The 21,409-nt window shown below is 37.8% G+C and overlaps 1 protein-coding gene across 1 annotated transcript in view; it reads right to left on the bottom strand.

Moving 5' to 3' along the window:
- Window positions 1-21,409, bottom strand: part of LOC309857114 (ankyrin repeat domain-containing protein 26-like) — a gene marked incomplete at its 3' end in the record, with an annotated part of 93,667 nt that overhangs the window by 39,408 nt on the left and 32,850 nt on the right. The window contains exons 10-12 of the mRNA XM_082749981.1: window positions 7,618-7,741; window positions 7,250-7,308; window positions 3,690-3,783 (exon numbers count right to left, since the gene is read on the bottom strand). Coding sequence (XP_082606107.1) covers window positions 3,690-3,783; window positions 7,250-7,308; window positions 7,618-7,741 — 277 coding nt within the window. The remainder of the gene's footprint in view (window positions 1-3,689; window positions 3,784-7,249; window positions 7,309-7,617; window positions 7,742-21,409) is intronic.

Genomic DNA, 21,409 nt, shown 5'->3' on the forward strand with positions numbered 1-21,409 from the left:
ATCCGTTCTGATACCCTGTGTCTTTTGACAGGGGCATTTAGCCCATTAACATTCAGGGTAACTATAGAGAGATATGAATTTAGGGCCATTGTATTGCCTGTAAGGTGGCTGTTACTGTATATGGTCTCTGTTCCTTTCTGATCTACCACTTGTAGGAAATATCTTTGCTTAGAGGACCCCTTTCAAGATTTCCTGTAGAGCTGGTTTGGTGTTTGCAAATTCTTTCAGTTGTTGTTTGTCCTGGAAGCTTTTAATCTCTCCTTCTATTTTCAATGATAGCCTAGCTGGATATAGTATTCTGGGCTGCATGTTTTTCTTGTTTAGTGCTCTAAAAATATCATGCCAGCTCTTTCTGGCCTGCCAGGTCTCTGTGGATAAGTCAGCTGCCAATCTAATATTTTTACCATTGTATGTTACAGACTTCTTTTCCCGGGCTGCTTTCAGGATTTTCTCTTTGTCACTGAGACTTGTAAATTTTACTATTAGGTGACGGGGTGTGGGCCTATTCTTATTGATTTTGAGGGGCGTTCTCTGAACCTCCTTAATTTTGATGCTCGTTCCCTTTGCCATATTGGGGAAATTCTCCCCAATAATTCTCTCTAGTATACCTTCTACTCCCCTCTCTCTTTCTTCTTCTTCTGGAATCGCAATTATTCTAATGTTGTTTCGTCTTATGGTGTCACTTATCTCTCGAATTCTCCCCTCGTGGTCCAGTAGCTGTTTGTCCCTCTTTTGCTCAGCTTCTTTATTCTCTGTCATTTGGTCTTCTATATCACTAATTCTTTCTTGTGCCTCATTTATCCTAGCAGTGAGAGCCTCCATTTTTGATTGCACCTCATTAATAGCTTTTTTGATTTCAACTTGGTTAGATTTTAGTTCTTTTATTTCTCCAGAAAGGGCTTTTATATCTCTCGAGTGGGTTTCTCTAATATCTTCCATGCCTTTTTCGAGCCCGGCTAGAACCTTGAGAATTGTCATTCTGAACTCTAGATCTGACATATTACCGATGTCTGTATTGATTAGGTCCCTAGCCTTCGGTACTGCCTCTTGTTCTTTTGTGTTGAATTTTTCCGTCTTGTCATTTTGTCCAGATAAGAGTATATGAAGGGGCAAGTAAAATACTAAAAGGGTGGCAACAACCCCAGGAAAATATGCTTTAACCAAATTAGAAGAGATCCAAAATCGTGAGCGGGGAGAAAGGAGATAAAAAGAGGTTCAAAAAGGAAGAAATAAAAAAAAAAGAAAAAAGAGAAAAAAAAAAGAAAAGAATTTTAAAAAAATGAAAACACCTAAGAAAAATATAAAAAAGAAAAAATATATGTATTAGATAAACTAGTAAAAAATCGTTAAAAAAGAAAAAGGTAACAGTTAAAAAAAAATTTTACCCGAAGGCAGAAAAAAAAAAATGAAAAAGAAAAAAATTAAATTTACCGCAAGACTAAAAAAAATCACAGGGAAAAAGCCATGAGTTCCGTGCTTTGCTTTCTCCTCCTCTAGAATTCTGCTGCTCTCCTTGGTATTGAAACCACACTCTTTGGTAGGTGCACTTGGTCTCGGCTGGATTTCTTGTTGATCTTCTGGGAGAGGGGCCTGTTGTAGTGATTCTCAAGTGTCTTTGCCCCAGGCGAAATTGCACCGCTTTTGCCTGTTGTAGTGATTCTCAAGTGTCTTTGTCCCAGGCGAAATTGCACCGCTTTTACCTGGGGCCGGTGTGAGTAATCCGCTTGGGTTTGCTTTCAGGAGCTTTTGTTCCCTGAGCTCTTTCCGTAGAGTTCCGGAGGACAGCAATACAAATGGTGGCCTCCTGGTCTCGGGCCCGGAGGAGCCGAGAGCCCAGGGCCGCACTCCTCAGTGCGCGCTCAGAGAACCGCGCTCAGTTACTCCCGTCTGCCTAACCTCCGGCCGCGCTCCGAGCTCACCGAGCCTGCAACCGGTTCAAGGTCACCCCGAGCTGCGAGCTTACTGTCGGCTCTGTCTCTGTAGCCAGCTTTCCCGTTCCAATACCCGCAAGCTCTGCGGCACTCAGACACCCCTGATTCTTCTGTGACCCTGCGGGACCTGAGGCCACGCTGACCCCATGTGTGCTTTGCCCCGGGTAGCCTCTGGAGCGATGTCCCTCAGCGGAACAGACTTTTAAAAGTCCTGATTTTGTGCGTGGTTGCTCCGCCGCTTGCCGGGAGCCGGCCCCTCCCCCCAGGGTCTATCTTCCCGTCGCTTTGGATTCACTTCTCTGCCTGTCCTACCTTTCAGAAAGTGGTTGTTTTTCTGTTTCCAGAATTGCTGTTCTTCTTCTCTTCAATCTGCTGATGGATTTGCAGGTGTTTGCAATCTTTAGATAAGCTATCTAGCTGATCTCCGACTAGCTGAAGTAGTCTTGGCCTGCTACTTCTCCCATCTTGCAAAAGTCTCTAATGGACTTTTTATCATGGCTAAAGTTTCCTTGATTTCTCCTGAACTGACCCTCCTCCCTTCTTCCTTCCAATACTCTTTCTTTGCACTCAATGATACTATTTATGAAGTACCACAATTTTTATGCCATTAAGATACACACATAGCTCTGCATCATCAACCAGGGAAGTCCTGAATGTCTTCCCAACCATGAGGAAAGAAGTAAGAGCAGGAAAATTTTGGTATCCTACTCTAACAGGTTTTGGTACTGGAAGCTCACCTGATATTATTCTTGCAATTCAAATAGTCTGCTCCTCATTTAAAAGAATTATTTTGGTGGGGTTATGGGCATTGGGGAGGGTATGTGCTATGGTCAATGCTGTGCAGTGTGTAAACCTGGAGATTCACAGACCTGTACCCCTGCAGCTAAGAACACATTATATGTAAATTAAAAAAATAAAAAATATTAAAAAGAAAATAAAAAATAAAGAATTGTTTTACTTTACCACCTTCCACTTTAAGAGCTGCTTATTGTCCTTCATTTACTCCCTGTATTCGTGACTTTCTTTTTTTTTAAATTTATTTTTTATTTATTTTCATCAAAACAGTATTCATTATTTTTGCACCACACCCAGTGCTCCATGCAATCCGTGCCCTCTATAATACCCACCACCTGGTACCCCAACCTCCCACTCCCCGCCCCTTCAAAACCCTCAGATTGTTTTTCAGTGTCCATAGTCTCTCATGGTTCACATCCCCTTCCAATTTCCCCCAACTCCCTTCTCTTCTCTATCTCCCCATGTCCTCCATGCTATTTATTATGCTCCACAATAAGTGAAACCATGAGATAATTGACTGACTCTGCTTGACTTCACTCAGCATAATCTTTTCCAGTCCCGTCCATGTTGCTACAAAAGTTGGGTATTCATCCTTTCTGATGGAGGCAAAATACTCCATAGTGTATATGGACCACATCTTCCTTATCCATTCATCCGTTGAAGGGCATCTTGGTTCTTTCCACATCAGTCACTCGTTTTATCCTTTCCACTTATTTCCTGATGTTCCTTTGGTCTTAGAGTATATTGAAATGGAACCACTAATTAATCTCCTTTTTGGCACCCTCAATTTCATCTGTTACTGACACTGACACCTGATAAGACTTCAACTTATCTCCTTTTCAATCTTTCTCCTCTTTATCTCTAATTCAATAGGTGACTTTCTTTGGATATTTAAATATATCAGTGTTCCCATTTTACATCAGTATTTTATCAAATGACTTTTTAATAAAATACAATTCTTACCTTCCACTTGTTCTTTTAATGTACTTGCCCCCTTCTGATCTGCATTTCCAGGTAAATGAACAACGTATGATTCTGGAAGACTCTCAGAATTACTCTGTTAAAATGAACAACAAAAATGAGTTGCATAAAGATTCCCTAATCCTTTTCTAAGATAATATCTGAATTTCCTACTTTAATAGTAATCAGACTCACAAATAAGGAAAGCATATACATTTGAAAATAAGTAATAGTAATCAGACTCACAAATAAGAAAAGCAAAACATTTGAAAAACTCATATATGGCTTTCTAAATTAAATATAATGTTTAATCTTCATTTGGCCACCGGCTGTAAACTGAACATCAAATGCCAGAGTAAATATTTTCTTGGACAGAACACGGACTTATATGTACATTTCCACAGAAACTAACAAAACACCTAACTCTCCTTTGCATTCCCCACCAAAATAAAAGGATATTAAAAATATGTATTAAATAAATTCTTTAATAAGTATATTTGCTACAAATTTAAACTGTTCCTAACAGCAGAACTTTTTTCCATGTTAAAATAGGACACTTGACATAAGAAACCTTGGAGTAGACCATGTTGAGTATAAAGAGTACAGTGTGGTAACTGCTGCTTCATTTGGATAAACAAAGGCTTGGAAACTTTATTGACAGGATAATGGTTAAAGGCAATGGCAAAGTAGGAAGAAAAACTTTTCTTGAAATTATGTTTAAATAATAGCAAAAAGTTTTATATATAGGTATGAAACTCTCCAAAAAGTATAATAAGCTTTCATAAGGGAATAATAAGAACATTTATTTATTAATTACCTAAAAGGTACCAGGCACTTATTTTAGTATACCCATTTTCATTTATACAAACAACAATAATACCAATAGTTATGACAATGGGGTGGATCTTCCTGCTTCCTGGGCATTCCAAGACATTAGAGTGAAATGATGAACAGGTGTGATCCACGGTTCTGTCTGTCTAGAATGTCTAGAAGGTCTCCAAGACCTTCATACAACTGGTCCTTCTCATCCTTTACTTGGCAGTTCTTGCCACACTCAGAGAGATTGTTTCTGACCAACAAAATTCCATACGTGTTCTCATCCCCATTCTAACTGCAAACTCCCCCACTATTCCCTAACCTAACATTTCCATTTTCTTTATATGAACCACTAACAGTGACTTACAGAGCGTTGTTGTTTCCTCATTTTTCTGCTTCAACCACTACAGCCTAACCCCTCAACTTGTACAGCCTGGTACATAGCTGGTATTCAATAATAAATATATTTAAGGTCAAAACACTTAAAATAATCTCACTGAGGGGGAATCTATATGGATCAGTCAGTCAAGCAACTGACTGTTGATTTCAGTTCAGTTCATGATCTCAGGGTTGGGAGATTAAGCCCCATGTTGGGCTTCATGGTGAGCATGAAGCCTACTTGGGAATCTTTCTGTCCCTCTTCTTCTGCCCCTCCACATCCCCCTCACATGCTCTCTCTCTCTTTCTCTAAAAAACAATAATAACAATCTCACTGAGAAGGTCTCAAGTACCAAGTCACTATACTAGGTATCGATCCTGCACAATGCAAGGGTTAAGGGCATTGATAGCCATGCAGTCCAAACTCCACATATAACTTTGGATTCCCCCCAAACTTTACTAATCTCCTATTGAACTTCCTACTTCAAAAGCAGTTAGACTTAAAAACAGCAAAAGTGTATATTAAAAACCAAAATATTGAAATAGAAGACCTTTTATCTCTAGAGTAGAGATCATTAGATCTCTAGATCTAATCTACTTCTTAATCCTCATTTGACCATTGACTCTGTAAACTGAGCACAGAAGGTCAAAGTAAATTATAACCTAATGATGAACTTACCAATAACGTAAAGTCAGTTAACACATTTTGTATGTCCTATATATTATATACTGTATTCCTACAATATAAACTAAAGAAAAGGTTATTAAGAAAATCATAATGAAGAGAAGATACATTAACAGTACTGTACTGTATCAAAAAAAAAGTCTGAGTGTAAGTGGACAAGCAATTCAAACCCATCTTGTTCAAGGGTCAACTGTATACCTATGCAATGTCACTGAAATTTAACATAGCCCAAATTAGAAATCCACCTGCCCATTCTAACTTTCCCCTTCTTTTCTTGACACTACTGCCATTTATTTTATTGTCCTTCAGAAATCTTCACATTTCAAAAAAGTGTCCTCGATATTTAGTAAATCACTAAACACTGCTGTGATCATTTTTGTCTGGTATTTCTATAGTGCCCTTAACAGTTTACAAAGTGTTTTCACATTTGTTCTTTACACATACCTGAGAGGTAGGTATTAGAACCATTTTTATGAATGAGGTCTGTGACATTCAAACAGGTTAAACAAGTTTTTCTGGGATCCCACAGCTACCAAGTGACAGAACCTGGGTGCCACTGTATCTTTTGACTTCAAACACGGTGCTTGCAGCACTGTGTAGCACCTACCTGTGCTAAGAGATCAGGCCCTTTTTACCTCCTTCCATAGCCCATCACCTTAGAAAAGGTCATCATTACTTTACACTCATGCTTCTACAAGTATGGTTGCCACAAAGATACTCAAGGCATACTATTTTAACTATCCAAAATAGTTTTTACCTATTGAAAACACCAATAGACCAGCGATGCCTGGGTATTTCTGGGATTTAGCCCCACATGACAGCAGGGAGCCTGCTTCTCCCTTGCCCTCTGCTCTTCCCCCCACTCATGATCCCTTTCTCTCTCTCTCAAATAAATAAAATCTTCTAAAAAATAAATAAACAAAACACCACTAAACCAATAATACCACTAATACCATTATATTATTGTAATTTTTATTATAATCCCAATGCTCCTTGTAAATTTACTTAACAATCCAAATAAAATAGTTTCAGGGCCCCCTGATGGCTCAGTTGAGCTCTGTGCTCAGACTGGAGTCTGCTTCAGATTTTCCCTCTCCCTCCCACTCACTCACTCTTTCTCTCAAATACTTAAATAAACTACATATTTAAAAAAATATACATATACATATGCATATCATACATATAGATAGATGATAGATAGATAGATAGATAGATAGAGAGATGATAGATATGTAGATAGACTTTCAAGTCCCAGGCATTATCTTTTCAAGTTCCAAGTTGTAAAAAACTAAAAATCCAAACTCTTTCTAGATCTCATTAGGGGTTTTGCACATCCATATACACCACAGAATTATATTTCTGGCCATAATCTGGCCTGGAGTAATTCTTTGGTTATTTAAATAACTTAATTTCAAAACACAAGCTAATTCCTTATCACGTCTAAGCCTCCGTTTTCTGCAATACTACTACACAGCTTTCATTAGGTTAAGTTTGTAAAATAATAGAACTGTATTATGCTGGATTATTACATTTAGCACATAAATATTTTATCAATTACAGGTAAAAAGTATAAGGAAAAAGTTTTTATGGGCAAATGCAGAGATGAGAGAGTAAAGTCTAAGTATCCCTTTTACATTTTAACATCATTCCATGCTTTTATTTTAAAATAATAATAAAACAGTACCTCAGAATCCCAAGGTGATTCTTCAGTTTGTTCTGTGAATGCTAATGCTGACAGCGTAACTATAAAATACAGTCACAGATACATTAATGAGAACATGTATTATGTATTTTAAATGTGTATACAAGCCTATCCCCCTTCATGACTACTTCGATAAAATAAAAGTAAAAGCAGTAAAGATTTTCAGAGGGTTGAAATATTTTCAGGAAGAAAAAGCTGGTAGCAGTCGGGATACTTAAAAAGAAAGAAAGCAAAAAGAAAAAGAAAAATATCTTAAAGAAATGGGTAACATAACTGGATCTACATACTGTGATATTTTCTATACTAGCATTTAAGCCTAGAAAAAAATTTATGGATGTTCACTAACTTACCATGTCTATTATTTTTATCTGCCCTGTCAGCAGAAGTCAAACAGTCATTAACTATTTGCGCTTGTGGAACACTTTCAGCGATACCATCGTCCTTTGTTCCAGTTGCTGGCCTCTCCTCTCCTTCCTATAAAAACAACAAAAACCAAAAACCCAACTTCAGAAAACATCACATCAATTCATGTGCTCACCCACTCACTCAGAAAGACAAAGGCTTCTGTCAAGTCATAGGCACTATCTTTGGAGAAACTGGAAATATAAATAAAAGAGACTGCCATATACACTAGTAGGGGTAGAGATGGACAAAAACAAGAACAGAAGAGTATCATTTACTAGTTCTACAGGTGAAGTTAATAAAGCACAGTGAAGGCACAAAGGGGAAAACAGTTGTATATGGGAAGCTCAGGAAATGCTGCGAAGATAGGGCTGTATTTTGAGAGAGAGAGAACACAAAGACGGTGCAAAGGGCATTCTAGAAAAGGTAGAATGAGCAAAAGGACGACGTATGGAATAACACAGTAAGTGACGAGAGCTACAGAAGGTGGCAAAACTGGAACACGATTTTGGGGTGTGGGATAGAGAGATAGAATTGGAAAATCAGGACTGAAACCAAAAAGGCAAGTGTCATGCAGGAATATGAACTTTCTCCTTCAGGTAATGGATAGCCACTAAAGAAGCAGAGGAGTTACATCACCACAAATATATTCTAGAAAGGTCACTCTGACAGCAATGTAGAGATGAACATAAAGGAACCCAAAGGACACCTGGGTGGCTCAATGTGTTAAAGCCTCTGCCTTCGGCTCAGGTCATGATCCTGGGGTCCTGAGATCAAGCCCCAATCAGGCTCTCTGCTCATGGGGGAGCCTGCTCCCTCCTCTCTCTCTGTCTGCCTCTCTGCCTACTTGTGATCTGCCTGTCAAATAAATAAATAAAAGAAAGAAATAAAAAGGAACCCAAGCCAGAAGAGGATCTCAAAATTATAGGTGAGAGAGGGAATTATAGTAAGATATGAAAATGGGAAGCAGGTACAAAATAATGAATGCAGAGTGTGACTAAATGTGGTGATTTTATTTAAATATTTTTTAAAGGTTTTATATGTATTTGTCAGAGAGAGGGAGAGCACAAGCAAGAAGAGCGGCAGGCAGAGAAATCAGCAGACTCCTCGCTGAGCAAGGAGCCCAACGAGGGACTCAAGCCCAGAACCCTGGGATCATGTCCTGAGCTGAAGGCAGATGCTTAACCGACTGAGCCACTCAGGTGCCCCTTTTTCTAATTAAATTCAATTAATTAGCATATAATGTATTATTTCAGAGGTAGAGATGTGATGATTTTTTTCTAAAAGATTTAATTTATTTCTATTTAGAAGGAGAGGGTGTGTATGCAGGTTGAGGGGCAGAGGGAGAGGAAGAGAGAGAATCCTCAAGTACACTCCCTACTCAGTATGGGGCCCGATCAGGGCCTTCATACCAGGACCCTGAGATCATGACCTGAGCAACACCAACAGTCAGATGCTTAACTGAGCAAGCCACCAAAGTGCCCCTGGATGTAGTAATTTCAGGGAAGTTTGGAGTCCAGGATTTTTCTACTTCAGTGTTTCAGTGGTGCTATCTACTAGGATGGGGAAAACAAATGACAGAGCAGATTACAAAAAGTCAGGGAAGAAGAAAGGGTCAGAAACAATGTCTTCAACCTGGGACATACCAAATTTGAAGCACCCAGGAGAATTTTTTTTAAAGATTTTATTTATTTATTTGTCAGAGACAGAGAGTACAAGTAGAGGGAGGGGCAGGCAGAAGGAGAAGCAGGCTCCCCACTGAACAAGAAGCCCAATGCAGGACTCAATCCTAGCACCCTGGGATCATGACCTGAACCAAAGATAGATGCTTAACTGACTGAGCCACCAGACATCCTGAAGCACCCAGAAGACATACGAAGAAAGTTCTAGACAAATACATTTGGAGTAGGAAAAATGACATTACTCATAATGTTAAAAGATAAATATTGGGTGCCTGGGTGGCTCTGTGGGTTGAACCTCTGCCTTCAGCTCAGGTCATAATCTCAGGGTCCTGGGATTGAGCTCCACATGGGGCTGTCTGCTCAGCAGGCAGCCTACTTTCCCCCTCTCCCTCTGCCTGTCTCTCTGCCTCCTGCCTCTCTGTCAAACAAAAGCATAAAAATCTAAAAAAGAAAAGATAAATATATATACTAAATATAGATATACTAAAATATACTAATCTGATATAATTAAATAATGTAAACCTACACAGAACTCTTGAAATTTTCAGAATAAAAATAAAAGCAGGCAACTATCATATGATCTCCCTGATATGAGGAATTGGTGATGCAACATGGGGGCTTAAGTGGGTACAAGAAGAATCAATGAAACAAGATGGGATTGGGAGGGAGACAAAACATAAGTGACTCAATCTCACAAAACAAACTGAGGGTTGCTGGGGGGAGGGGGTTTGGGAGAAGGGGGTGGGATTATGGACATTGGGGAGGGTATGTGCTTTGGTGAGTGCTGTGAAGTGTGTAAACCTGGTGATTCACAGACCTGTACCCCTGGGGATAAAAATATATTTTTATAAAAAATAAAAAATATTAAAAAAAATATAAATAAAAGCAGGGAGGAAAAAACCCATGGGATCCAATATTTCAATTATATACTTCAACATTAGTTTCAAGGATACAAAATATATTTTTATTAGCGTAGGCAAGTTAATGGGCGCCTAGGTGGCTCGGTTGGTTAAGCATCTGACCCTTGATTTTGGCTCAGGTGACGATCTCAGGTTTTTGAGACTGATTCCCACATCACTCTCCTGCTCAGCAGGGAGTCTGCTTCTTTCCCTCTCTCTTCCTCTTTCTCTGTCCCTCCACCCCCAACTCTCTCTCTCCCTTGCTCTGAAATAAATAAATCTTTAGAAAAAAATATATAAGCAAGATTCATTTCTGTAATGAATATCATTTTTAAGATTAATAAAGATTTAATTGCAAAACACCAATTCAAGATTTTTATAAGAATACTCATTTTTAAAAATTAATCATAAAAGATTTAAATTATATAAGAGAAATATGGGATTTTAGAATTCTGAGGCATTTTTAAGTACTACTATAATGTATGAGAAAAATATAAAACTCTATTTTAAAATTCACATGGTTTTCTTATTCCACTGTGAACAGCATATTTTACCAGTAGATAAGGACCAGAGAAAGAATCTAGTATTAAAAAATAATCATGATCATCCAAGTTGAAGGTTTTAAAGTCTCCAAATACATGTGTCATTATCAAGCAAGACCCAATATTCACATGAGGAAAGAAGAAAGGGACAAAAAAAAAATCAAATCACCAGTATTTCTGAGTTTCAGATATGAAAGAATTCACAAGTTAAATTTAACAACTATGGAAACTCCTAGCTGGCTCAGTGGGAAGAATGTGTGATTCTCTTTTTTTTTTTCCAATTTATTTATTTTCAGAAAAACAGTATTCATTATTTTTTCACCACACCCAGTTCTCCATGCAATCCGTGCACTCTATAATACCCACTACCTGGTACCCTAACCTCCCACAACCCCGCCACTTCAAACCCCTCAGATTGTTTTTCAGAGTCCATAGTCTCTCATGATTCACCTCCCCTTCCAATTTACCCCGACTCCCTTCTCCTCTCTAACACCCCTTGTCCTCCATGATATTTGTTATGCTCCACAAATGAGTGATAATTGACTCTCTCTGCTTGACTTATTTCACTCAGCATAATTTCTTCCAGTCCCGTCCATGTTGCTACAAAAGTTGGGTATTCATCCTTTCTGATGGAGGCATAATACTCCATAGTGTATATGGACCACATCTTCCTTATCCATTTGTCCGTTGAAGGGCATCTTGGTTCTTTCCATAGTTTGGCGACGTGGCCATTGATGCTATAAACACTGGGGTACAGATGGCCCTTCTTTTCACGACATCTGTATCTTTGGGGTAAATACCAGGAGTGCAATTGCAGGGTCATAGGGAAGCTCTATTTTTAATTTCTTGAGGAATCTCCACACTGTTCTCCAAAGAGGCTGCACCAACTTGCATTTCCACCAACAGTGGAAGAGGGTTCCCCTTTCTCCACATCCTCGCCAACACATGTTGCTTCCTGTTTTGTTAATTTTGGCCATTTTAACTGGTGTAAGGTGGTTTTAATTATGGTTTTCATTTGAATCTCCCTGAGGGCTAATAATTATGAGCATTTTTTCATGTGTCTGATAGCCATTTGTATGTCTTGATTGGAGAATTGAACAGTCACTTCTCCAATCAAGAATGTGTGATTCTTGGGGTACCTGGGTGGCTCAGTGGGTTAAGCCTCTGACTTCGGCTCAGGTCATGATCCCAGGGTCCTGGGATAGAGCCCCACATCGGGCCCTCTGCTCTGCAGGGAGCCTGCTTCCTCCTCTCTCTCTGCTTGCCTCTCTGCCTACTTGTGATCTCTGTCAGATTAAAAAAAAAAAAGAATGTGTGATTCTTGATCTCAGGGTTGTGAGTTCAAGCCCCATGTTGGGTAGAGAGATTACATAAAATTTTTTAAATCTAAAAAGAACCCCCCCCCCAAAACTAATAGCTATGAATACTATAGTTTCATGATAATATAAAATGTATCCATAATTGGAGATATTTGAAAAAGTAAAAGTCATCTTCCAGAAATAATTTTGTATACTCTGTTAGCAACCTTTCCTTCCTTATGATTCTATAATGACAAATAGTTCATATTAGGAAAAAACTATAAATTGTGAGTTCATTCATTCATAAAAAAGCAATTGTGTGTGTATGTATCTATAATATTCAGATACAATTAAAAATCAATCAGAATCAAGAAGCAAGATGTTAGGGGCACCTAGGTGGTTTAGTGGGTTAAAGCCTATGCCTTCAGCTCAGGTCATGATCCCAGGATCCTGGGATCGAGCCCCACATCAGGATCTCTGCTCAGCAGGGAGCCTGACCCCCCTCCCAACCCCCTCTACCTGCCTCTCGGACTACTTGTGATCTCTGTCTCTCAAATAAATAAATAAACTCTTAAAAAAAAGAAACAAAATTTTATATTTTTTCTTTAAGATTGTTTCAGCTTAAAATTTATTTTATTTAATGGATAAAGATTAAGAACCTCACTTACATAGTCATAAATTTCAGTTTTAAGTAATGAAAAGACTACATAAAGTGTTTACTTATCTCCTCTCTTTATTCTCAAAAAGATCTAAAAACTTACCAAGATTATACCACATGGCAAATAAATTATAAATCACAAGAAAGAGCACCTGGTTGGCTCAGTTGGTTAAGCATCTGCCTTCAACTCAGGTCATGATCCCAGGGATTGAATCCTGCTTCAGGCTCCCTGCCTGCTTCTCCTCTGCCCCTCTCCCACCTCTTATACTCTCTCTCTCTCTTACACATACAGAAAAAATAAAAATAAAATCTTAAAAAAAAAACAAGAAAGATAATGGCCCAAACTCAAAGTTCATAATAAATCTGAGTAAGGCCTAAAATAGATTTCACTTTGCATTATCTATAAACACAGGTTTTGCTAAATTAAATATACAATATCACACTTTATCAACTTAAAGGTAAGGATAAAATTTTCTTCCACTTCTTCATAAAAATAAGCTGTAAGTCATTCAGAGGAGTCTGAGCATTTTTTAATTACCTGCCTTCATTTTCTTAATTTGCACTTAAAATAATTTCTACCATATTTTATGATGTAGAGTATTTGCTCTCCCATAGCCCCACAACTGCTATTGTGTTTTTATAATAATCACTCAACTCTGCAAGTTTACATTTATATCGCCGTTCCTTTTTTTTTTTTTTAAGTTAATCCCCGTAAAGGACTTTCTTTTTTTTTTTAATTTTTAATTTAATTTTTTATGATCATATATTTTTATCCCCAGGGGTACAGATCTGTGAATCACCAGGTTTACACACTTCACAGCACTCACCAAAGCGCATACCCTCCCCAATGTCCATAACCCCATCCCCCTTGAAGACTCTTAACTATAGAAAAGAACCTGAGGGTTGCTGGAGGGAGGTGGGTTGGGAGTGGGAGGATGACGAGGGAGTGGAATAACTGAGTGATGGACATTAAAGAGGGTACTTGAATTAATGAGCAGTGGGTGTTGTACACAACTGATGAGTCACTGAATTCTACTTCCGAAACCAATAATACAGTATATGTAAAATAAATGGAATTGAAATTTCAAAAATGTTTAAATACTTTCTTTACCAAAGTAACCTAAAATAAAATTTATTCCTAGGTAATTAAAAGTATTATTGAAAAAAAAAACTAACATTAAGAAATGTTAACTATTTAATTGTTTTTAAAATGTATTTGCATGATTTACATTTGCATGAATATCTCTTACAGGAGGAAATATTAAAATTTAGTTTTTAGTAGTATCTTAGTTAGGTTAGTTGGAATTGCAAACAATTTAAGTTGCTTCTGTTTGCCAAAATGCTAAAGACAGGGACACCTGGGTGCCTCATTCGGTTAAGTATCTGCATTTGGCTCAGGATTCTAGGATAGAGTCCCACATTGGGCTCATTGCTCAGCATGGAGCCTGCTTCTCCCTCTGCCTGCTGCTCCCCGCATGTGCAGTCTCTATCAAATAAATATTTTTGACAAGTGATTGTTTAAATTTAGTTCCTTCCAGAAAAGAGAAAAAAAATCATCATATACCTTGTGGGGCATGATTCATGAACAAAAACCACACACACAAAACAGAAAGTCATAACCAAATATGTTGACAGTGGAGACAGAAAGAGATGGACTGAAACAATATACACTAAAGTTTTCTGCAAGGAAAAATTAGGGTAGGAATAAGTCATTAAAAAAAAAAAAAAGCTTTGGAGGGAAAGGAAGAAAAAAGGAAAAATATAAGACATGACCAATCAATAAAGCATGAGTGTAAGACAAGAAAAAGAGGAAAAATGTAAGTTAAAAAATGATATGTAGAAAAAACATACTTTTCACTATATGTAAGTGTGATTATGGATATACCATAAACAGAAGTCTCTTAAAATTTTTTCCAATTACATATATATATATATATATATATATATATATATTATAAATACATACAAAACAGAGGTTTTTTTCAGAGTATATCCCTAATACTACTGACTTTTCTCACTCTACAATTATTTATTTATAAATACTATAGTAAAGAATTTAATTTTTTGGCTATAAAGTAAATTGCTCAATTAGTGGCCATCTATCGCTACCTGAAAGCCATAATTATCTCTCAAGAGAAAAAATAGGAAAAGAAATGTTTCTAATACATCAGCTTTCACATGAAGAAAGAATTGGTAATAAGAATTCTAAGGAGAAATATATATATTGGAAGGATATATCTAATGGGACACAAATGGGGTTAAAGAAAAAAAGTTGAGGAATTTTTATCAAAAAAATTTTTAAATTTAATTTTGTGTGTGTGTGTTCCAAAATTCATTGTTTATGCACCACACCCAGTGCTCCATGGAAAAGGTATCCTCCGTAATACCCACCACCAGGCTCAACCAATGCCCCGCACCCACCTCCCCTCCAAAAGCCTCAGTTTGTTTCTCAGAGTCCACAGCACTCATGGTTTGTCTCCCCCTACTATTTCCCCCAACCAACTTCTCCTCTCCATCTCCCAATGTCCTTCATGTTATTCCTTGTGCTCCACAAGTAAGTGAAACCATATGATAATTGACTCTCTCTGCTTGACTTATTTCACTCAGCATAATCTTTGCCAGTCCAGTCCATGTTGATACAAAAGTTGGGTATTCATTCTTCCTGATGGAGGCATAATACCCCATTGTATATATGGGCCATATCTTCTTTATCCATTTATCTGTTGAAGGGCATCTTGGTTCTTTCCACAGTTTGTCAACTGTGGCCATTGCTACTATGAACGTTGGGGTACAGATGGCTCTTCTTTTCACTATACTTGTATCTTTGGGGTAAATACCCAGTAGTGCAATTGCAGGGTCATAGGGTAGCACTGTTTTCCAAAGTGGCTGCACCAACTTGCATTCCCACCAACAGTGTAAGAGGGTTCCCCTTTCTCCACATCCTTTCCAACACCTGTTGTTTACTGTCTTGTTGATTTTGGCCATTCTAACTTGTGTAAGGTGGTATCTCAATGTGTTTTTGATTTGAATCTCTCTGATGGCTAATGATGATGAACACATGCAACTGGCACAAAAACAGACACATATCCAAGAAAAAACAATTTGCAATAAATAACTGGTCCACTAAAGTTTCATTTAGGCATGAGTATTATAAAAGTCATGTTAGAAGAAAAGAAAGAGAGAAAGAAAAAGAAAAATAAAAGACAGAAAAGTCATGATACTATAATTTAAAACTCACAGTAAGAATCCTTATCCTTGATCAAATGTCCTATTTCCTCCATCATGGGAAAGCTTTTTCCAATATAATTTTTCTGTCGTAATACATTTCCAGCCTATATTTTCCACCTTCGTTATTTAACGGAGTTAAAAAAAAATTCAACCTGTCATATTTCTATAAAATGGTTTGTTCTGACCAACTTTCCACTTCAAACATAAAATGATGATAGGCAGACCACTGTTAAATTTTAAGAGTAAATAATAGGGAGGAGTCAAAATGGCGGAGAAGTAGCAAGCTGAGACTGCTTCAGCTAGCCGGAGATCAGCTAGATAGCTTATCTAAAGATTGCAAACACCTGAAAATCCATCGGCATATCGAAGAGAAGAAGAACAGCAATTCTGGAAACAGAAAAACAACCAATTTCTGAAAGTTTATCTAATATATATATTTTTTCTTTTTTACATCTTTCTCAGGTGTTTTCTTTTTTTAAAAAATTTTTTTTTCTTTTCTTTTTTTTTTCTTTTCTTTTTTCTTTTTTTTTCTTTCTTTCTTTTTGAACCTCTTTTTATCCCCTTTCTCCCCACTCACGATTTTGGATCTCTTCTAATTTGGTTAAAGTATATTTTCCTGGGGTTGTTGCCACCCTTTTAGTATTTTACTTGCCCCTTCATTTACTCTTATCTGGCCAAAATGACAAGACGTAAAAATTCAACACAAAAAAAAGAACAAGAGGCAGTACCGAAGGCTAGGGACCTAATCAATACAGATATCGGTAATATGTCAGATCTAGAGTTCAGAATGACAATTCTCAAGGTTCTAGCCGGGCTCGAAAAAGGCATGGAAGATATTAGAGAAACCCACTCGAGAGATATAAAAGCCCTTTCTGGAGAAATAAAAGAACTAAAATCTAACCAAGTTGAAATCAAAAAAGCTATTAATGAGGTGCAATCAAAAATGGAGGCTCTAACTGCTAGGATAAATGAGGCAGAAGAAAGAATTAGTGATATAGAAGACCAAATGACAGAGAATAAAGAAGCTGAGCAAAAGAGGGACAAACAGCTACTGGACCACGAGGGGAGAATTTGAGAGATAAGTGACACCATAAGACGAAACAACATTAGAATAATTGGGATTCCAGAAGAAGAATAAAGAGAGAGGGGAGCAGAAGGTATACTGGAGAGAATTATTGGGGAGAATTTCCCCAATATGGCAAAGGGAACGAGCATCAAAATTAAGGAGGTTCAGAGAACGCCCCTCAAAATCAATAAGAATAGGCCCACACCCCGTCACCTAATAGTAAAATTTACAAGTCTCAGTGACAAAGAGAAAATCCTGAAAGCAGCCCGGGAAAAGAAGTCTGTAACATACAATGGTAAAAATATTAGATTGGCAGCTGACTTATCCACAGAGACCTGGCAGGCCAGAAAGAGCTGGCATGATATTTTTAGAGCACTAAACGAGAAAAACATGCAGCCCAGAATACTATATCCAGCTAGGCTATCATTGAAAATAGAAGGAGAGATTAAAAGCTTCCAGGACAAACAACAACTGAAAGAATTTGCAAATACCAAACCAGCTCTACAGGAAATATTGAAAGGGGTTCTCTAAGCAAAGAGAAAGCCTACAAGTGGTAGATCAGAAAGGAAGAGAGACCATATGCAGTAACAGTCACCTTACAGGCAATACAATGGCACTAAATTCATATCTCTCAATAGTTACCCTGAATGTGAATGGGCTAAATGCCCCTGTCAAAAGACACAGGGTATCAGAATGGATAAAAAAACAAAACCCATCTATATGTTGCCTCCAAGAAACTCATTTTAAGCCCGAAGACACCTCCAGATTTAAAGTGAGGGGGTGGAAAAGAATTTACCATGCTAATGGACATCAGAAGAAAGCAGGAGTGGCAATCCTTATATCAGATCAATTAGATTTTAAGCCAAAGACTATAATAAGAGATGAGGAAGGACACTATATCATACTCAAAGGGTCAGTCCAACAAGAAGATTTAACAATTTTAAATATCTATGCCCCCAACGTGGGAGCAGCCAACTATATAAACCAATTAATAACAAAATCAAAGAAACACATCAACAACAATACAATAATAGTAGGGGACTTTAACACTCCCCTCACTGAAATGGACAGGTCATCCAAGCAAAAGATCAGCAAGGATATAAAGGCCTTAAACGATACACTGGACCAGATGGACATCACAGATATATTCAAAACATTTCATCCCAAAGCAACAGAATACACATTCTTCTCTAGTGCACATGGAACATTCTCCAGAATAGATCACATCCTCGGTCCTAAATCAGGACTCAACCGGTATCAAAAGATTGGGATCATTCCCTGCATATTTTCAGACCACAATGCTCTAAAGCTAGAACTCAACCACAAAAGGAAGTTAGGAAAGAACCCAAATACATGGAGACTAAATAGTATCCTTCTAAAGAATGAATGGGTCAACCAGGAAATTAAAGAAGAATTGAAAAAAATCATGGAAACAAATGATAATGAAAATACAATGGTTCAAAATCTGTGGGACACAACAAAGGCAGTCCTGAGAGGAAAATATATAGCGGTACAAGCCTTTCTCAAGAAACAAGAAAGGTCTCAGGTACACAACCTAAACCTACACCCAAAGGAGCTGGAGAAAGAACAAGAAAGAAACCCTAAGCCCAGCAGGAGAAGAGAAATCATAAAGATCAGAGCAGAAATCAATGAAATAGAAACCAAAAAAACAATAGAACAAATCAACGAAACTAGGAGCTGGTTCTTTGAAAGAATTAATAAAATTGATAAACCCCTGGCCCGACTTATCGAAAAGAAAAGAGAAAGGACCCAAATAATTAAAATCATGAATGAAAGAGGAGAGATCACAACTAACACCAAAGAAATACAAACTATTATAAGAACATACTATGAGCAACTCTACGGCAATAAATTTGACAATCTGGAAGAAATGGATGCATTCCTAGAAACATATAAACTACCACAACTGAACCAGGAATAAATAGAAAGCCTGAACAGACCCATAACCAGTAAGGAGATTGAAACAGTCATTAAAAATCTCCAAACAAACAAAAGGCCAGGGCCAGACGGCTTCCCGGGGGAATTCTACCAAACATTTAAAGAAGAACTAATTCCTATTCTCCTGAAACTGTTCCAAAAAATAGAAATGGAAGGAAAACTTCCAAACTCATTGTATGAGGCCAGCATCACCTTGATCCCAAAATGAGACAAGGATCCCACCAAAAAAGAGAGCTATAGACCGATATCCTTGATGAACACAGATGCGAAAATACTCAACAAAATACTAGCCAATAGGATTCAACAGTACATTAAAAAGATTATTCACCACGACCAAGTGGGATTTATTCCAGGGCTGCAAGGTTGGTTCAACATCCGCAAATCAGTCAATGTGATACAACACATCAATAAAAGAAAGAACAAGAACCATATGATACTTTCAATAGATGCTGAAAAAGCATTTGACAAAGTACAGCATCCCTTCCTGATCAAAACTCTTCAAAGTGTAGGGATAGAGGGCACATACCTCAATATCATCAAAGCCATCTATGAAAAACCCACCGCAAATATCATTCTCAATGGAGAAAAACTGAAAGCTTTTCCGCTAAGGTCAGGAACACGGCAGGGATGTCCATTATCACCACTGCTATTCAACATAGTACTAGAGGTCCTAGCCTCAGCAATCAGACAACAAAAGGAAATTAAAGGCATCCAAATCGGCAAAGAAGAAGTCAAATTATCACTCTTCGCAGATGATATGATACTATATGTGGAAAACCCAAAAGACTCCACTCCAAAACTGCTAGAACTTGTACAGGAATTCAGTAAAGTGTCAGGATATAACATCAATGCACAGAAATCAGTTGCATTTCTCTACACCAACAGCAGGACAGAAGAAAGAGATATTAAGGAGTCAATCCCATTTACAATTGCACCCAAAACCATAAGATACCTAGGAATAAACCTAACCAAAGAGACACAGAATCTATACTCAGAAAACTATAAAGTACTCATGAAAGAAATTGAGGAAGACACAAAGAAATGGAAAAATGTTCCATGCTCCTGGATTGGAAGAATAAATATTGTGAAAATGTCTATGCTACCTAAAGCAATCTACACATTTAATGCAATTCCTATCAAAGTACCATCCATCTTTTTCAAAGAAATGGAACAAGTAATTCTAAAATTTATATGGAACCAGAAAAGACTTCGAATAGCCAAAGGGATATTGAAAAAGAAAGCCAACGTTGGTGGCATCACTATTCCGGACTTCAAGCTCTATTACAAAGCTGTCATCATCAAGACAGCATGGTACTGGCACAAAAACAGACACATAGATCAATGGAACAGAATAGAGAGCCCAGAAATAGACCCTCAAATCTATGGTCAACTCATCTTCGACAAAGCAGGAAAGAATGTCCAATGGAAAAAAGACAGCCTCTTCAATAAATGGTGCTGGGAAAATTGGACAGCCACATGCAGAAAAATGAAATTGGACCATTTCCTTACACCACACACAAAAATAGACTCAAAATGGATGAAGGACCTCAATGTGCGAAAGGAATCCATCAAAATCCTTGAGGAGAACACAGGCAGCAACCTCTTCAACCTCAGCCGCAGCAACATCTTCCTAGGAACAACGCAAAAGGCAAGGGAAGCAAGGGAAAAAATGAACTATTGGGATTTCATCAAGATCAAAAGCTTTTGCACAGCAAAGGAAACAGTTAACAAAATCAAAAGACAACTGACAGAATGGGAGAAGATATTTGCAAACGACATATCAGATAAAGGACTAGTGTCCAGAATCTATAAAGAACTTAGCAAACTCAACACCCAAAGAACAAATAATCCAATCAAGAAATGGGCAGAGGACATGAGCAGACATTTCTGCAAAGAAGACATCCAGATGGCCAACAGACACATGAAAAAGTGCTCCATATCACTCGGCATCAGGGAAATACAAATCAAAACCACAATGAGATATCACCTCACACCAATCAGAATGGCTAAAATCAACAAGTCAGGAAATGATAGATGCTGGCGAGGATGTGGAGAAAGGGGAACCCTCCTACACTGTTGGTGGGAATGCAAGCTGGTGCAGCCACTCTGGAAAACAGCATGGAGGTTCCTCAGAATGTTGAAAATAGAACTGCCCTATGACCCAGCAATTGCACTATTGGTTATTTACCCTAAAGATACAAATGTAGTGATCCAAAGGGGCACATGCACCCGAATGTTTATAGCAGCAATGTCCACAATAGCCAAACTATGGAAAGAACCTAGATGTCCATCAACAGATGAATGGATCAAGAAGATGTGGTATATATACACAATGGAATACTATGCAGCCATCAAAAGAAATGAAATCTTGCCATTTGCGACAACATGGATGGAACTAGAGCGTATCA

Source organism: Mustela nivalis (genome assembly GCF_964662115.1).
Source record: "Mustela nivalis genome assembly, contig: HAP1_SCAFFOLD_392, whole genome shotgun sequence".
Taxonomy (NCBI): Eukaryota; Metazoa; Chordata; class Mammalia; order Carnivora; family Mustelidae; genus Mustela; species Mustela nivalis.